Source organism: Papio anubis, chromosome 2 (genome assembly GCF_008728515.1).
Source record: "Papio anubis isolate 15944 chromosome 2, Panubis1.0, whole genome shotgun sequence".
Lineage (NCBI taxonomy): Eukaryota > Metazoa > Chordata > Mammalia > Primates > Cercopithecidae > Papio > Papio anubis.
In genome coordinates, this window is record NC_044977.1 from 68,297,390 (window position 1) to 68,317,216 (window position 19,827).

Here is a 19,827-nt window from a genome sequence, read left to right on the forward strand (position 1 = left end):
TCCAAATGTGACATTACAAAATAAGTATCCTAAAAAACAAACAAAATATTTTGTATCCAAAATAGTGGAATGGGGCCGGGCATGCCAGTGGCTTACACCTGTAATCCCAGCACTTTGGGAGGCTCATCACTTGAGGCCAGGAGTTCAAGACCAGCCTGGCCAACATGGCAAAACAGGTAGCTGGGATTACAGGTGTACTAGTGCATGCCTATAATCCCAGCTACTCAGGAGGCTGAGGCACAAGATTTGCTTAAAGCCAGGAGGTGGAGGTTGCCTTGAGCCAAGATCAAGCCACTGCACTCCAGTTTGGGTGACAGCAAGACTGTGTCTCAAAAAGAAAAAAAAAGTAGTGGAATGGTAAACATTTGATATAATTTACATATTCAATAAAAAATCAGTTATCTGTCAGCTCTATAGTTTACTGTGTTTCAAGGAAGAAATTTTTAGAACCACTCTTTAAAGTTTAAGATGAAGGGTTCTTTGGAAGGCCAAGGTGGGTGGATCACAAGGTCAGCAGTTCAAGACCAGCCTGGCCAAGATAGTGGAAACCCCATCTCTACTAAATACAAAAATGCTAAATACAAAAATTAGCCGGGCTTGGTGGCGGGCACCCGTAATCCCAGCTACCCGGGAGGCTGAGGCAGGAGAACTGCTTGAATCCAGGAGGCAGAGGTTGCAGTGAGCCAAGATCACACCACAGCACTCCAGCCTGGGTGACAGGGTGAGACTCTGTCTCAAAAAAAAAAAAAAAATGCTATATAATTCATCTAATATTCATCTAATTTTTCTATGATTGAATTAATCTGAGACCTTCATTTTTTTTTTTTTTTTTTTAGGAAATGTGTCTCACTGTCACCCAGGCTTGTCTTGAACTTCTCGGCTCAAGTGATCCTCCCACCTTGGCCTCCCAAAGTCCTGGACATAGATGTGAGCTCACACCGGGCCAACTTGTCTCTCAGGGTGACTTCTAACACATTTCCACATTGTTTAAATCTAAATTTCAAATCATCTGATTAAAAAATGTGATATGGGAACTAATGGTACCCGCAGAAATGTATAAGCTTTACAAGAAAAATTGGGGGAATTGTGCTTTATCAAGTTAAACAGTTGAATAACTGCTGAGAAGTTCACAAATAGAGTTTCCCTACAAACAAGATTGAGGCTGGCAGGAATGCATTTGGTTCATTCTTAAAAACAAACAAGCAAACCAACAAAAACTTTGTATTATTGAAAATTTTAAACATTAAAGGAAGTGTAAAGAAGTCTCATATATCCATCATCCAGTGTCTCATCAGCATTTATCATGTTGATGCTAAGCTTCTTCTACCTCTACTGCCCCACCTACCTCCACCTCTTGTGTTGAAGCAAATCAGTTTTGTCCTTTCTTGACAAGATCCACTGGTCACTATTTCATATGGAAAAGACAGCCAGTCACATTCTGTGTGTTATCAATAACATCTTCAGCCAGTACTCTTAAATATTTGTTCGAGGTATATTTTTGAGATCCAAAGTAGGTGTTTGCAATGCAGGAGCAAAAAATTTCAGGCCCAGAATGTGTATGTGAATGAACGTTTGCTCCTGTGTAGAAATTTAGAAGAAAATATTTTGTGACTCAAAAAATAAGAGACCTAGAGAAGTGTATGTCTAACTGTGGTGCTGTGATTGGTTTATAGGAGCTGAATGGTGTCTGAAATTATTAGTCCTTTAAACATCAAATGTGAATATTCTGTATTAATTTCTTTGAATGTGGTTAGAAGAGGTACAATGACCACCCATCTAGACATCTAGAGACTGGAGACTGCATTTACCAGCTGCCCAAGTGTGGCCATGTACGTAAATTCTTAGTGATGAAACGTGAACAGAAGTGATCTGCCACATTTTCTTAAAAGGAAACTCCACTTCCTCTCCAATGAGGAGATGCAATAATGATTCTGTCTGCTTTGCAGAGTATAAAGGCAATTGGGGAAGATAGTAGAGCTGACCCACCAACGTGGGTCCCTGGATAACCAAACGGCAGTCACCCCATATCAGAGAGAGACAATTATGTCACCGTTGTGGCTTTGTTAAAGCACTCCCACCTTTACTCTAACCAATAAGTGGGATCATTCTCTTCAAAAGTGCATCATGTTGTTATACTTTATACTTCATTTTGTTATTTTTTATTTATTTTTTTTGAGATTGAGTCTTGCTCTGTTGCCAGGCTGGAGTGCAGTGGTGCAATCTAGGCTCACTGCAACCTCTGCCTCCTGGGTTCAAGTGATTCTCCTGCCTCAGCCTCCCGAGTAACTGGGACTACAGGCACACACTGCGGTGCCCAGCTAATTTTTGTATTTTTAATAGAGATGGTGTTTCACCCTGTTAGCTAGGATGGTCTCGATCTCTTGACCTCATGATCCGCCCTCCTCAGCCTCCTAAAGTTCTGAGATTACAGGCGTGACCCACCGCTCCCAGCCCATTTTATTATTATTATTACTATTATTTTGAGATGGAGTCTTGCTCTGTCGCCCAGGCTGGAGTGCAGTGGCGCGATCTCGGCTCACTGCAAGCTCTGCCTCCCGGGTTCACGCCATTCTCCTGCCTCAGCCTCAGGAGTAGCTGGGACTACAGGCGCCTGCCACCATGCCCGGCTAATTTTTTTGTGTTTTTAGTTGAGACAGAGTTTCACTGTGTTAGCCAGGGTGGTCTCATCTGACCTCGTGATCTGCCCGCCTTGGCCTCCCAAAGTGCTGGGATTACAGGCGTGAGCCACCACCCCTGGCCTTTGTTATGTTTTAAACATCGTTTTTGTGTTCCCGTTCAGTGGTTGCCATGCAAAGAGTGGGATCAGCCGGCACACTCACCCATCCAAAACCGGTTTGGATGTTGGGACTGATGACAGGAGGATGTGACAACACTTATTACTCACATAATGGAATGTTCTGGTGAGAACAGGGCAAGCACAGGTTGGCCCAGGTGGCAATGGCAAGGCACTGAGGTTGATTTTCAGTTTTATTGTGACTAGGAAGCAGAGCTGAGCTGAGGGTTCTTAGCAGGGTGGGCTAGCTCAGGTGTAGGGCAAAGGAGAGAGAGAGAAAGAGAGAGAGAATTATGGGGTTTGAGAGCTGTCAGTGTTCCAATGTCAAAATGAATTTTCTTCTTAACTATGGTCCTGATATCTTAATGAGAACTTGCTAACCAAATAGAGAATCTTCAAATGAGAAATGGTTAAACTTACTTAAAAATTTTGGTCACGAGAGCTTCATATTCCAAACCCTAAGAAAATGTGTGAATCCATCTTCTTGTAGCCGATGTTTTAAACTCTGAAAGCTGTCGCCTGTCCATGGATTAAGACATTTCAGAGACAGGGAAAGTCACTGAGGCCCATCACAACTGTAAATTTTCTTATGATGCTGAAATGAATTTTAATCTGGCCAAAAGATACCAGGAAAGAAAGAAAAAAAAAGACCAAACTTTAAATGACAAATTTAGAGTGAACAAAGCTGCTTTTCAAACTAGCAAAAGCAAATTAATATACAATTAACAGAAAACTAATTATGTCTTTATATAATTGTGTTTCTTTCAATACAGGCAGGTCATTAAATGTGTATCCAAAGGTATTAAATTCTAATATATTTATAAAACTTATGAGGTAACTTACAAAGTAAGAAAAAAATCCTTTGTTAGACCACGTGTCACTATACTCATAAAGGATTAGAGCAATTATGCAAATTAAGTTCTAGAAATAGCTCTGGGTATCCCATAATTCCTCAACACAGATATGCAAATTAAACTGATCGTGACTGTGGGTTAAAAGAATTACACACTGTACATTTACACTCCTTCTGTCACTTTGCAGAATGAGTTCCTGTGACAGGTTTTTTCCTGTCTCTTCTCTTTCTCTTCTGTGTAGGACATTGCCATGCTTATTGGTCAATATTAAGGAAATATATGGAGAATTTACAAGGAATAAAAGGGAAAATAAATCTGTTAAATGAAAAGACAAGAAAAAGTTTCATCTCATGCATTTTAAGCTTAATGATTCCTATATAATTTTTTAATAAGACATGTATTAGGTGGCATTGAAATGTAAATGCTTTTTCAAAGTCCTTCAAAATTATAGCACTTCTGTATCTTCAAGAAAACGAAACCCTTTACTGTTCCCTTCAGGTTCAAAGCAAAAAACAATGTATACTTCTCAGATATCATTTTCTGGCAGAAAATAAGATTTCCATCCCACAAAGCTAGGCAGATTGGCATAGTTTAGATGATACACATTTATCAGGGAAATGTTTAAATATACACTTTTCCAACAGTTTACATGCTTTCCACATAGAGTGGGCTGGCCACTTAAAACTTAATTTATAAATGACTAAATTATTTCTCCTAGAAGCCAAGTACTGATAGCTTTAATTTATCTGTCTCCTAAATGTAACTGAGAAATACAAATATTGCATTTATGCCTTGACGTTGCAACTTAAAATGTTTTTGCATGATTTCTCTATGTAATTTGAAATGACATCAAAACTTCAGGCTTTCAGATATAAAATTTGAGCTGTTTATTTATCTTACATTCTCCGACTAGGATACAGAGTTGGTTGGGTACCTACTGAGCCTTTTCCCTGCCCTCTTTTCTTCTAAACCAAAGCACAAAATACCCTTCCCTGTAGTGTAAACCTGCCATTTCCCCCACCCCTCCTTTGGGAAGAGGTTGGAGTGGCACTTTTCAGGGCTACCTGTTTGATTTTTACTCACTTCTGACATTTCTGGTCAATGGCGTCTTTGCTGGCTCTCCTCATAGCATGATTTTATGTAACAAACTTCCTCCAATAAAATGGCCACATTCCTTACCAGCACTTAAACATTTGGATAGAATTGGAAGAAAAACCTTTGAAGAGGGAATTATGTGTTTTCATTTTGCTTAAAGAAATGTATTTTGGAAAATGGATTCCAGAATGTGGAGAGTACAGAAGGAGTCAGAAAGAAATGTAAGAACCTGGGAGGAGGGAGAGATGGAACCTGTACAATTTCTGTTTCAGTCTTCGGGTGTTTCTTTTTCCCTCCATTGAGTAACCAGAGATAGAATGCCTAGGGCTCTTTCTGGACAATCGATGATGATGTCTGATCTCTTCAGTATTCCCGAGCGCTTCATCTAGATCCCTCTTTTGGCATTTACTATGTTCTGCCTTGCTTTATGGTTTTGGGTATATTTGCCAAGTTTTCCCAATTGCCTGCTAACTCTTTTTTTGTTGTTGTTGGTTTGAAATGGAGTCTCACTCTGTCACCCAGGCTAGAGTACAGTGGTATGATCTCAGCTCACTACAACCTCCACCTCCTGGGCTTAATTGATCCTCCCACATCAGCCTCCTGAGTAGCTGGGACTACAGGCATGCACCACCATGCCCAACTAATTTTTGTATTTCTAGTAGAGATGGGGTTTCGCCATGTTGGCCAGGTTGGTCTCAAACTCCTGGCCTCAAGTGATCTGCCTGCCTTGGCCTCCCAAAGTGCTGGGATTACAGGCGTGAGCCAACGCACCTGCTCTCTCTTTAGCAAGAGTGCGTCCCCTTCCTTATCCCTGTGTCCTCCACTGCCCAACACAGAAACTGGCTTCTTATTAGCTTTCAATATCTATTGGTTAGATGGATTAATTCAGATGGTTTTCTAGATTCCTGTAATTAGATTTATGATATCAAAAAAGTTTGGGCTACGTGTGATGGCTCACACCTATAATCCTAGCACGTTGGGAGATCAAAGCAGGAAGATCACTTAACACCAGAAGTTAGAGCCCAGTCTGGGAAACATATACACCATCTCTACAAAAAAAAAGTTTTTAATTATCCAGGTATGGTAGCACATGCCTGTGGGCCCAGCTACTCAGGAGGCTGAAGCAGGAGGATCACTTGAGTCCAGGAATTGGAGGCTGCATTGAGCTACGATGGTGCCACTGCATTCCAGCCTCAGAGACAGAGTGAGATCTGGTCTCAAATAAATAAATAAACAAATAAACGTGCATGGATCAAAAAGGTATCATAGACCAGGCATGGTGGCTCATGCCTGTAATCCCAGCACTTTGGGAAGCTGAGGCAGGCAGATCACTTGAGGCCAGGAATTTAAGACCAGCCTAGCCAACATGGTGAAACCCCGTCTCTACTAAAAATATAAAAATTAGCTGGGTGTCATTGCGGATGCCTATAATCCCAGCTACTTGGGAGGCTGAGGCGGGAGAATCACTTGAACCTGGGAGGCAAAGGTTGCAGTGAGCCAAAATCGCACCATTGCACTCCAGCCTGGGCGACAAGAGTGAAACTTCATCTCAAAAAAAACAAAAAAAAAAGATCATAAAGTGCAATTAAACAGAACTGGCCTAGTAATAGGTATCTTTTTAATCTTCTGGATTTATTTCAGTTTAAGAAATCATGTCAAATATATCTCATTTTTCTAGAACCAGGTTAATTTAACAGCAGCAGGCAGAACAATCAGATAGTTGAAAAATATTAATAAGCCTAATTTTTTAAAAATTTGTGGATCCAGCTCTAGAATATCAGGCATACCTAGCAAAGGCGCCAAGGGGATGCAGTAGTTTCAAGTATTGTTGCAGTTTCTTGTCACTCCAACTAACAAGCTTCCTGACTATTAATGGCTGAAACAATAGTAGTTTTAATTTCAAAACCAGAAGTCTAGAGATAGGAGGTTGCTAATCTAATTAAGCAACTCAAGAATGTTAAAATGGGTGCTTGCACTTTTTATGTTTCTGTTCTGCTATCTTCATTGTCTTGACAGTGTCTCCTCTCATGGTTGAAGGATGGCTGTTGTGGCTCCAAGCATCACATCCTAACACCCCAAAAGGAATAAAGAGGGAAGGGAAAAGAGTTCTCTTCATGGGCTGAGTTAGGCCTGAAAAGTCTTGTCCAAGTTGGGGGAAAAGCATAAAGAACCCCTTGGCGTCAGATGAAGTTTGCTTTTACTTATATTTACTCCTGAAGCAGCTAATGGGACTCAGATGTGGGTGGGTGGAGGTGGTTTCCCATCGCCTTCCTTGCCCCTCAGGGAGAGAGGGTCCTGAAGTTCAGTGGTCTTGGCAGCCCACACAGGGTGCACATCTGAAGAACAGTACCTTGGGTCAGCTGCATTTTATAACCCCAGCCACCTCGGTGCACACAGCAAACCTAAAATACCAGTAAGACAATAAGTCTGCCACTTAGCTAGCCGTGTGCTTGGATCTAATGACTTAGTTTGGAGCCTTGAAAATCTTGCAGGGCCTGCGCCAGGCCCATCACCCTCTTTCTGTAGAGGCTAGGAATTCATTCTTTATGTCTAGTTATCTCTTTATGTCTGAAAGTTTAAGAGGCAGTTGAGGGGGGACAAGGAACAATGGCTTTGGCCCTGAGGAACACTGTATGCAAAGGAGTGGTGGTGTGATGTGGCGTGGTCTGTTTAGGCACTGCTGGCAAGTAGGAGTGACTGAAGCATGTCGCAGGGCCTGAGGAGAGAGTGGGAAGAAATGAGACTGGAGAAGGAGCAGCAGCTGATGGGGTGCACCAGACGCAGGAGTGCAGACTGCAGGGAGGTAAAGCATGCACTCTGGGAGCCCAGAGGCGGCGTGACTGAGCCAAGAAGGGCTTCCAAAAGCCTTGGACCTGGATCCAAGATCCGACGTTCAGCCAGGACCTGGAGTTACAGTGGTATAGATTAGTTATGCCTGTGCCATTCCAGTTGTTAAATATTGTGAATTTACCCCCCTGCTCTAGAGGAGTTGGTGAGGAATTGTCAGGCAGAAAAGTGGGAATGGGCTTTCCAGGAAGAGTGGAGAGCTGGTATAAGTAATCCAAGAAGGGAGAGATGAGAATCCAAGGGAAGGATGAGGCCAGGGTGGTAGAGGGCCTAACTGTGAAAGGTCTGTGGCAGACAGAGGTTTCTCCTCCATCCTGTAGCCCATCGACCCAGTGATCCATCTGTAAAAGGATAACCCTGAGTCAGCCCTAGGACCTGGGACCCTGTCACCTGTTAGGGAGCAGGGCATTTGAGAATATAGAGGGCTGATGGTGAGACCAAAGACTCGAGAGAAATAATTGTGCCGTTTTATTTCTTTTTAAAAAAGAAAGAGAAGAAAGAGAGGAAGGGAAGGAGGGAAGAAGGAAGGGAAAACAGAACAGGAACAGTAGAAACCAATACGGCATTTGGTAAGGCTTAATAGTGGACACAGAGATTATTATTGTTGTTACTGATTTGTTACATGCTTCCCCACTTTGCTTAAAATATTTCATTTAAGAAATGAATACGTCACACCTGTAATCTCAGCACTTTGGGAGGCCAAGGCTGGTAAACCACTTGAGACCAAGAGTTAGAGACCAGTCTGGCCAACATAGAGAAACCTTGACTCTGCTAAAAATACAAAAATTAGTTGGGCCTGGTGGCAGGTGCCTGTAATCCCAGCTACTTGGGAGGCTGAGCTGTAATCCCAGCTACTTGAACCCAAAGGTGGAGGTTGCAGTGAGCTGAGATCACGCCACTGCAATCCAGGCTGGGCGACAGAGTGAGACTCTGTCTCCAAAGAAAAAAAAAGAATATGTCAGGTGTACATTTAAACAGATATATAGATATATGGTCCTTCTACAAAACTATTTGACAAGATATCAAAAATGCTTTTTTTGACCTAATAATTCCATGCTAGAACATACAAAGACGTATGTACAGGAAGTCTATTTTCTGTTGCTTCAAGTATAGTGACAACTGCGTGGGAGGGTGGGGAAGTTGTGCTAAATTAATTTCCCAAATAAATAAAATGAGCAATTTTAATGAAATCTTCCCTAAATACATGGTGCCTGTGCTGGTACAGTAAGTAGAGTACTCTGGACACAACTAACCTTTTTTTTTTTTTGATAATTTTTGATTAATGTAATTAACAATCAAAGTACATATTAATAGATTCACCGATCCTAAAAGCTGTTGGGGTGGCCCTTTGCACCTCCCCACTTTCTCCTACATAGATTATTTTCTCTGGCCCTTTTGGTTCTCATTTCCTTTAGCTGGCTGTTATTTCTTAGGCTGGCCTCAAACTCAGCTTAGGCTGGCCTCAAACTCAGCTTAGGCTGGCCTCAAACGCCTGGTCTCAAGCAATTCTCCTGCTTCGGCCTCCCAAAGTTCTGGGGTTACAGGCATGAGCCATCATGGTCTGGTCCAACTTCTGTTTTTTGAACTGAGATCACTTGGGCAGGTGGAGGATTAGATGAGGAGAGAGGTACTTCTGGGCTCCTCTGTCTTTGGGTTGGCTGAGGTTTCTGATCAGTGGCCCTTGGATGATTGAGGCCAACCTGGACTCATGATGTGGGGAGAAATAGGGTAACTGTCTCATATTTTCCAAGTATCAGACTGTCTTCACAGACTAACTTCCACAACAAAATGAAATCATGCAGCCTATTTACCAGAGATCAATTAAATTGGCCACACTCTTTTTATAACTTATCCCCATTGGACTGAACATTTAATAGTTTATATTATGCTCAGTTAAATTTCAGTATCTACCACCCCCACTTGACTGAACATGTAATAGTTTCAATATATCTACCACCCCCACTTTTACTTAGTGCTTTTATCAAAATGATTTCCTGTACTCGAATTTGATATGTTTATTTAAAAGCTTTTTTTAATGTCATTTAATGAAGTCATTAAAATGTTCTGCCATCCAAATAAAAAAACAGTTTTAAAGCAGTATATATGTCTACTGCTTCTCCCCTTTAAGAAAAGATGAGCAGATTTTATCTTGCATTTTAAATTAAGCCTCCACAAGTCTTGGATATGCTGATGGTCAAACTATGAAACCTGTAACTAAAGAACACGTGCTAAAAGGATCATAGAGCAAGTTATCCTTAGGTAACATACTTAAGAGGCATGTAACATACTTCGACGCATGTATCATTACAGCCTCAAACACCACCACCACAACAAAACAACCACTCCAGAATGAAAATACTGGTATATTTGTATAATGCAAAGAGAAATACAGATATAAATCCTCAAAACGGAAGGTACATTAATAAAAATGTAGCATTATAAGCCAAAAATATTATATAGTACTTGCAGAATTTAGTCTTTCAGTTTAGCATTATAATGTCTAACAAAGAAATATTATTTAAATTATAGTTCTCATTATTAATTTAAAACAACCATCAGTAGAACAGCACAGCTTAACCTAGCAAACGTTTTAAGGAAATGCTTTGTTTCCTAGAAGGAGGGTATCATTATATTCCATTCATTTATACCGTGAACAACAGAAGAACAATTTTCAAAGTGGAAATTAGTTTCATAAGACAGAATAAAACTGGGCTTCTCAAAGCACAAGCCATTTCCATAAAATTAATTTTTTATTGGCAAAAAATACTTAAAACAATTTTGATGTAGTACTCTGCTTCTCAGAGCCCTCCCAATCCTCGAACCACAATCTGTACACACGAACACATGCAATACTGTATTTTTCTCCACATCATTACTAACCAAAACACTTTACTCTTTTAAAACTTACAACTTGACAGAAATGTTTCCATTCAAGATTGCTATAATACAGAGAGCAGTTGTCACTGACTTGGTTTTCAGCAGTAGAAAGTAAACCGGGAATCAAATCTTACTTGTTACTTACTGCTTTTAAAAAATGACTGCCTTGCTACTGACCTCCATTTCTGCTCTTTAAGTTCAATATCAACACTGACACTTTCAAAGAATCGGCGCAGCACAAGGACCCTGCAGCCGGCAATTCAGAGGGCATTTCAGACAACTTTCCCCCTACTTTCTCCTGCTTCCAACAGAAGATCCTCAAGAAATCTAACTTGTGAAGAAGTCCCCCTAGGTTCCTCTACTTCACTGCAAAATGTAATGCCACTTGAGGTTGTCAAAAATAGCTTCTGTAGAAAACTGGCCATGGTCTTTAGGAAACGTTGCATGAAGAAAATTAGTATAGCCTTTATAGAAAAAGAAAAAAAAAGGAACCACGCATGGAATAAAAGACGTCAGTACCGGTACAAAAAGACTGCAGGGCCTATTGTCAGGAAGAAAGTCGAGTTAGGAGGACGAATGTGCGGAGCTGGAGTGGGCTGAGCATTCCACTCCTCACCCACCCCACCCACCCCACCCCCAAACCCCCAAAAGGAGTCAGTACAATCCAAGTGTCTGTCCACTTCGAGGCATTTTGAAGGCAGCTTAGAAAATTAAACAGGGGCCAGAAGGAAAAGAAACGACGTCACCGTCCAAGCCAAAGGGAAAGGCTGGGTTGGGGGTCTATGTGGCGGGGCCTCCCTCATAAACCAATGCCTTTCAGGTCGCAGGGATGGGTCGCCTGGGTGGTCCGGGGGCTCTGGCAGCAGGGGAACTGGGCCCTGAAGCAGTCCCTCAGCTCCCTGTTGAAGAGGAAGCACACGACGGGGTTGATGCCAGCCTGCGCAAAGGTCAGCCACACGGAAGCCGTCAGGTAGGCCTGGGGGACGGCGCCGGGCCGCACCAGGACCCGCAGGTAGCTGGCCACGACGTAGGGCCCCCAGAGGAGCAGAAAGAGCAGCGTGACGGCGTAGAACATCTTGCACAGCCTCTTCTCTGTCTTGAATTCTTCCAGCACGAGGAGGCGGCGCGCGCCACGGCCCGGCCCTGCAGGCCGGATGCCCACAAGCGCGGGCGGCGTGGGCCCGCGGCCGAAGCCCGCCGTCCAGTTGGCGGCCGCCTGGCCGGTGGCGCCCGGGCCGTGGAAGGTCCAGTCGTGGCTGACGGCGGGCACCAGGCGCGCGGGCCGCATCTTGCGGCGGTCGTGGATGAAGAAGAGCAGGCGGAGGTAGACGAGGTGCGTGGCGCCCACCACCACAGCCAGCAGCAGCAGGAAGCCCAGCGCGCCGGGGGCGCCGTCGGGCCGCTGCTCCAGGGCGCACGGCGCGTCCTCGTCGTCGCCGCCGCCGCCGTCCAGCACGGGCGGGAAGGCCGCTGCCAGCGCCAGCGCCCAGGCGGCACACACCAGCATGGCGGCGCACGGCCAGCCGGCCAGGCGCTCGGCGTAGAAACGGTGGTGCGCGATGGCCAGGTAGCGGGTGACGCCCACGCCCAGCAGCAGGAAGGCGGCGTGGAAACAGAAGAGCGCGGCCAGGAAGGCGAGCAGCTTGCAGCCCAGCGCGCCCGGCGGCGCCCCCGCCGCGGCCGCCGCACGCCGCGCAGCCAGCATGACGGCCGGGAGGCAGGCGAGCGCGCGCAGCCCGTCGGCCAGGCACAGGTCGAGCAGCAGGTAGTACGGGGCGCGGTGTAGGCTGCGCTCCCGCACGATCAGCAGCGCAAACAGCACGTTGCCCGCTAGGCTCACGCACAGCAGCAGGCTGAGCGTGGCCAGCTTGAGGCCCAGGGCGGCCGCCTCGCCGCCGCCGCCAATTTCGGCCTGCTCTGGCGGTTCATTCGTATCTCACTGGCTGTCGGCTGCCCTGCTGTCTCGGCCTTTGCTGCTCCTTGCCGCCCGTTTATGTCTGTTGCCCGCTTGCCCTGCTGGTCGGCGTTTCCTGACCCGTGGCTTCCAGCCGCCCGTTCGCCGGTCTCCGGCTCCTGCCAGGCTGCCGCCGCCGCATTCCTCTATCGGTGCGCGCAGGAGGTAATACCCCAGGCTCCTGGCGTCGCGGGTTTACCAGGATTAGGGTCGCGCTGCCGTCTGCAGCCCCCGCATCCTCCTCCTCCTTGTCCTCTCTCCGCTGTTGCCAGTTCTTTTGGTTTCCTGTTCTGTTTCGCCGCCGCCGCTGCTGCTGCCGCCGCTGCTGCTGCTGCTGGCGCTGCTGCTGTTGCTGCCGCCGCGGAGCTTCTCCCTCCCTCCGCCGGAGCGCCGCGCGGCCGTTGCCGTTGCCAGCCCCGCTGAGGCATCCGCACTGCCTGGCCTGGCTGGGTTAAAGTGCCGCCGCAGCAGCCGTGGCCGGAGGCGGCTGGGAGGAGGCAGGCCTAGGACGGGCAAGCATAAGCCTGCCGAATTCCTGTAACGGGGTCCATATATGCGCCCGCGCTGGGGTCACGGCGGCCGTGCGCGGGGGAGGTTGCCTGGGCTGGCAGGGTCGGGAGGCCTCAGAGGGGACAGGAATATCTGGAATGAGCCTTCTGCCCGAAGACTAGGAGTAATTTACGATAGTAATAGTCATCGTAGTCCTAAAACCGCTGATACTCAGGTGCGCACTGATGTGGGTGGCAGTGTGCTGGGGAGCTTGGCAAGCATTATCTCCCTCAACAGTAATAACGAAGTTGGTTCCATCCTTAACCCCACTTTGTACCTCAGGAAGCAGAGGCTTGGAGGTCAAGGGAGTTGAGAGCCGGGAAGTGGCAGAGCTGGGATTCAAATTTCGCTTGGTCTGATTTCCAGTGCTGGACTCACAGCGACTCTGCAGCATCCCCTACTCGCTAACTCATCAGTGATCCCGGTGAAGGACCTATATCAGGGAAAAGAAATGTAGCATTTCATCTAAGTGTTTTGGAAGGTGAACCCTATGCCACCTTCCTCCCAAGATATCTATTTTCTGGGTAAGCCTGAAAGGGCAGCCCCTGTTGTGATTCTCAGACACGCTGCATTTGTCTCGCAGGACCTTGCACGTGCTGGTGCCTCTGCCTGGACCAACCCCACAACAGGCTTCCTCTCCTTAGGGCCTCCTGACCAGTCTGTCTTATTCTGTATCGCTGCCCTCTAGTCATTTCCTTCTTAGCACTTATAATTTGTCATTATATACTTTCTTTTCTTTTTAAAAATCATGCCCTTCTAACTAGTCTCTAAGCTCTTTGAAGGCAAGGGATCATGCCTCGTTTTTGGTACCACTGTGTCCCCAGTGCTTAGCATGGTAAAGCAGAATTAGGCAACGCGTTGTTTCTCACCCACACTCATATTTTTTCTTCTGTGTGGAAAATTATTTATTGCCTACTGATTACATGCAAGGCAGGCACCTTGATGGGCATTTTCAGGATAGTGCAAGATCATAGAGGGCCTTAATGATCAGGCTGAGGAGTCAAAACTTTAGTCTGCAGGCAGTCAGGAGCCCTTGAAAGCTTTTGAGAAGGGGAGCGAGATGACTAGGTGTGCTCCAGGAACATTATTCTGGCAGCAGTGTTTAGGAGGGATGACAGAGCAGAGCCGGTAAACCTAGTACAGAGCCTCAAACTTTACTATGTGCAGAAATCACTGGGGACCCTGTTAAAATGAAGATTCTGATTTAGTAGTTCTGGAATGGGGCCAGAGGTTCTGTATTTCTAACAAGCTCCTGGGTGAGACTAATGCTGTTGGTCTGCTGACCTTACTTTGAATAGTAAAGCCCTTGGGGACAATTTGGATATTTTTTTAAAAAATCTAAGTGATTTTTCAAGAAAATCAGCTACTGAGCACCTGACTTGGGACTCCTAAGTAGCCAGCAGCAAGTGGCTGACCAGGCACATCTGTAAATGTATGTTGATAGAAAATAGATTTTGGAGGGTGTATGGGTTAGGAATTGCAGTTTGATATTAGTAGCAAAAAACGTGTACATGAGTTTATTTTCCTCATGAAAGAAGAAGTCTGGAGGTCAGTGGTTGCTGATACTGATTTATTGGCTCAAGGACTGAATCTCTGAAAGTCTTTTAGCCCTTCCCTCGTGATCACAGTAGGCTGCTGACACCCCAACCGTCATTTCTTCATTCCAGGCAGAAAGAAGCGAAGGGAAAGAGCAGAAATATTCCAGCCATCTAAGTAGGCCTCTCCAAAGAAGAGCTTTCTAGAAGCCCTACTTTATAAACAAACACTTAAACATATCATTGGCTATCATTTGAGAGTGAGCACTTGAGCAAGGGAGGGTAGGAAATGGTTTCTTATTTCTTTAAAGTTAGACCCACAGCTGTAGAGAATTGGATCCTGCCTTGCTGTGGCCCTTAGCGCTTGGGCTGCCTCTGCCTAGAGAAGGGAATGCCTTCTTAATAACCCACACAAATTCACCAACTCTGGTTGCTTTATGGTAATACTGATGGCAGCCACCTTTTACTGAGCATTTGCTATGTGCCAAGCATTGTGCTAAATTCTCGACATGTGTTATTTAATGTAATCATTGTAATGGCCAGATGTAGTATGTACTGTTACTATCTTCATTTTGCAGAGGAGGCACAGAGGAGTTAATTTGTTCAGGCTTTCACCACTTACACTTACTTTACACTTACTTGAAAGTAAGTGTAAGAGCTGGAAGTGTGACTTAATTTTATTTATTTTTTTATTTTGAGACAGGGTCTCACTCTGTCACCTAGATTGGAGTCAGTGGCATCATCATGGCTCACTGCAGCCTCAACCTCCCAGGCTCAGGCAGTCCTCCTACCTCAGACTCCTGAGTAGCTGGGACCACAGGCTTATACCTCCATGCCCCGCTAATTTTTAAAAAATTATTTGTAGAGGCTGGGCCGGTGGCTCACGCCTGTAATCCCAGCACTTTGGGAGGCCAAGGCGGGCGGATCACGAGGTCAGGAGATCAAGACTATCCTGGCTAACACAGTGAAACCCCGTCTCTATTAAAAAACAAAAAATTAGCCGGGCATGGTGGCAGGTGCCTCTAGTCCCAGCTACTTGGGAGGCTGAGGCAGGAGAATGGCATGAACCCGGGACACGGAGCTTGCAGTGAGCCGAGATCACGCCACTGCACTTCAGCTTGAGCGACAGAGCGAGACTCTGTCTAAAAAAAAAAAAAAAAAAAAAAAATTTGTAGAGATGGGGTCTCCTTATGTTGCCCAAGCTGGTCTAGAACTCCTGGGCTCAAGTGATCCTCCCACCTCAGCCTCCCAAAGTGCTGGGATTACAGGCGTGAGCTACCACACCCAGCTGAGGAACTCTGTGTTTAGAATCTACCCTCGTGATCTCCACAAACACTACCTCTTTGTTATAACTGTGAAGAAGGCTTTTGAGTTTATAAAAGCAGTAAACTAACATACACAAAATACTGATGCTCCCGTGCACAGAATTATAACCCCTTTCAAGAGGGAAGGATTTTTCAAAACCATCTAATCCTAACACTTGAATTTTACTAACAGAGAGGCTCATGAATAGCTGAGTGGGAGGGAGAACCCAGGTCCTCCCACTCCTAGGTCACTACCTTCCACTTAAAATCTTCATATTTTTTGTTCTAATGAGCACATGATGTTCGACAAGTCACTTAACCTCTTGGAATCTCAATTGTGCCCATATATGAAATGGGACATTGGACCAAATGATTTCTGAGAGTCCTGGGCTCTGAAGTTGAGTTTTGGTATAAGGAAATGGAAGTTAAGTGATTATGTGTCCCAAATGGGGAGAGATTTATTTTTCAGAAAAGGACACAAAAGAAGAGACAGTATTAGTTCATTATAATTTAAAATTTTCTGTGTTTTCTGTTTCTATCTACAGTTGAAAATGCTGCTCTTCAGATTTGATTTAGTCATTTTCCCAGGCTCGAATGGCAGAAGCAACAGTAGAAAATAGATAAATCATGGTTCTCTCGCAGCATTTATATGCCTACTTCTTTCATTATCAACATTTGTTCAGTAGATTAATACTTAAGGAAAAACTAGTAACATTTCATTGGCCAGGATCAATGTATTTTCCTTTTACTGTTTCTAGGAAGCTGCAGGCAAGAATTTTAAATACCTTCTTAGGCACCAAATTGCATGCCTTCATCTCAAAGCAAAACAGCTCTACGAGATTTTTTCCTATAAGAAAATTTCCATTATTCTTATATAATCAAATTATTCCTTTTGGACATAGATAGAAACATAAGTATTTCCCACCCCCACTCTCCAAACCATTTATGTCCCTTCTTTGATGTACATATAGATGGTGTGATTGGTACTAGAAATCCTGACTGTTCAGAGAAACTGGTTGGCACCCTTTGGTAGATACAGTCAAGGTCTTGGGTTCCCCAATCATGAGGTCCAGTCTGGTCAGTGTATCCTGTTTAACCTCAGGCTTCTGGCCAGTCACCTGCCAATAGGTACATTAAACACCAAGTTAGAGAAGGTTGGTGTGACTTAACTCCATCCCAACTCTTAGAAAAAATGAGCCAAAGTCTAGGCCTAGTGGTTGTTGGATTATCAAAGGGCAGCACTCAAGTTGACCTCTTCGTGGGACAAAGTCATAACTATGATGATGAAAATGGGCCTTGTGGTGAGGACCACTCTGGTTCATGTCAAAGTTCCACCAATGACTAGCTGTGCATTGGTGGTAGTGGTACATGAATCAGATTGTACCTAACTGTAAAGAGCCTAGACTTTGGCTCATTGGGCAAGTCTCTTGCCTACTCTGTACATCTGAATATCAAAAGCTCATTGTGGGAAGACTCAATTAAATGAGATTCATTTACAAAGAGTGTAGCACAAGGTGTGCGCACAGGTCGTGTGCAATAAATGGTTAACTACACTTATGCATATTTGTTCTTACCTAACTATATAAATGTCTTGGCTAACCATGATTTAATTGACTTTTATGTTTCCCACCTCAGCTTAACCTAGCAGGATGCCCTGTACACAGTAGGTTCTCAATATGTATGTGGCACGTATGAGTGTCAGTGTGTATAATAAAGAGTGCAAAAAGTGCAGCTGCTTTCTAGAAACCTAATTTCTGACTCTGTGTTGCCATTTTGTCTTGCTGGTGGGGAAAAAAAAGGTAGCCTTAGTGCATCTTGGGTTTCGTCATGGGTCCTTGCTTTCTTGGAATATACTGTAGTTTCAGGCAAGTGCCTAAATTGCCTAGTATATGGTCATTCAGGATAGTGCGTGCATGTGTGTGGTGGGTATCCCTTCTGATATTTCATCAGTTGTTGGCATATTGTTCCTGTTCTTCCAAGCCGTTGTGGTTTGGTGACTCTTAGCTGCCTTGTGCCATACTTGTGGTGTGATAATCTGGGCTGAGGATGCATTTGATATTAGATGCATCCACAGGAATTCTCAGCAGTATGTCTGAGAAACTGGGTGCAGCTCCCCTCTCTCTGAGTACCCTTTTCTTGTCTTCTTCTACCTTCATCTCCAAGGACTCCCTATCTATTCTGGAAGAGGGTGAAAACCTAGTTCTTTCTTGTTCTTCTGGACCATGTAATTACAGTCATCCCTCAGTATAAACAGGGAATTCGTTCCAGGGCCTCTGTGTATACCTGAATCCATGTATACTCAAGTCCTATAGCCAGCCCTACAGAACCTACATATATGAGAAGTCAGCTCTTCATATGTGCAGGTTTCACATCTCTCAAATACTGTATTTTGCATCCTATTTTGATTGAAAAAAAATCACATGTAAACCAACCCATGCAGTTCAAACCCATGTTGTTCAAGGGTCAACTGGAATCAATTTCCCTGGGAAGCTGTGTTCCCCAAATTCAGGTGTTTGGAAAAAACAAAAGCCAGGAAGCCACCTTGCCATAAACCTCTCCTAGTCAAGGAAGCTCAGAGCCTGCTATCCACTTGAATGTTGAGAAGGAAAGGGAAAAATAGAGGAAGAAAAATTATCACTGCATATCTCAAAATATTGTGCTTGCTATCTGTATTTGTTGAATGAATAACTGAATATCTTTATGTGTATATGTATAGCATATTGTCACACTTCATTTAAGCAAAATATGTTTAGTGAAAACTCTTTTAACAGTTGGTTTTCTTTCTCCACACGCAAGAGAAGGAAGTTGCGCCCCAACCCTACACCATATATTTAAAAAAATTCAAAATGGATGATAGACCTAAGAGTCAGGGCTAAAACTGTAACAACTCTTAGAAGAAAATATAGGAGTAAATTTTCATGACTTTACATTAGGAAGTAGTTTCTTGGATATGTTCCCAAAAGGACAGGTGACAAAAGAAAAAAAAATACATAAATTAGATTTCATTAAAATTTTTAAAGTTTGTGCTTCAATAGACACCATCAAGAAAATGAAAGGCCCGCCCTCAGAATGGGAGAAAATGTCTTCAGATAATGTGTCTGATGGGGGGCTTGTATCCAGAATATATAAAGAACTCATAACTCAAAAAAGACAACCTAATTTTAAAAATGGGCAAAGACTTTAAATACACATTTCTCTAAAAAGATATGTAAATGGCCAATAAGCACATGGAAAGATACTTTGCATCATTAGTCAATAGGATAATGCAATTCCAACCATCTGAGATACCACTTCATATCTACTATGGTGGCTATTACAAAAATGTAGACGGTAACAAGTGTTGGTGATGACATGGAGGAATTGGAACCCTCAGATGATGCTGTTGGGAATGGAAAGTGATACAGCTGCTTTGGAAAATCATTTGGCAACTCCTCAAAAAGTTAAACATAGAGTTACCTTATGACCTAGCCATTTCACACCTAGGCATTTACCCAAGAGAAATGAAAACATGTCCACATGAAAACCCATATGTAAATGTTCATAACAGCATCATTCCTAATAACCAAAAGGAGAAAGCAACACAAAGGTCCATGAATGAATGGATGGATAAATAAAAGTCACATATCCCTACAGTGGAATGCTGTTCACTCATAATAACAAGTACTGGTACGTGATGCTCCAACATGGATGAACCTTGAAAACACTGTACTCAATGAAAGAAGCCAAATACAAAAGACTACGTATTGTACAAATCCATTTATGTGAAATGCCCAGAACAGGTAAATCCATAGTGATAGAAAGTTGGTTAGTAGTTGCTGGGAACTGGGGGGAAGGATTGGAGAGTGTCCGCTAATGGGTCCAGAGTTGTTTTGGGGTGATGAAAATGTTCTAAATTTAGGTAATAGTGATAGTTCCACAACTCTGGATATCCTAAGAAAACAGAATTATAAAAAGAAATTCATATGAAAGTGAGGTCACCTCTGTGACCTCTGGAGGTGTCTTTATTAAAAGATGGATA

The 19,827-nt window shown here is 44.0% G+C and overlaps 2 protein-coding genes across 3 annotated transcripts in view; one reads left to right on the forward strand and one right to left on the reverse strand.

Annotated features, from left to right (window-relative positions):
• Positions 1–9,933: 9,933 nt before the first annotated feature.
• On the reverse strand, positions 9,934–12,555 carry GPR27 (G protein-coupled receptor 27). The gene has a single exon (XM_021933903.2). It carries the CDS (start codon positions 12,170–12,172, stop codon positions 11,267–11,269), a length of 906 nt encoding a protein of 301 aa, XP_021789595.2. The 5' UTR covers positions 12,173–12,555; the 3' UTR covers positions 9,934–11,266.
• EIF4E3 (eukaryotic translation initiation factor 4E family member 3) overlaps positions 11,671–19,827 on the forward strand; it is a 136,302-nt gene continuing 128,145 nt past the window's right edge. The window contains exon 1 of one of the 2 annotated variants that reach the window (XM_031662780.1): positions 11,671–11,800. The gene's annotated coding sequence lies outside the window, so the exon portion shown is untranslated. Of the gene's footprint in view, positions 11,801–12,068; positions 12,233–19,827 lie in introns of those variants that run through there. The other variant, XM_031662779.1, reaches the window with a different exon arrangement.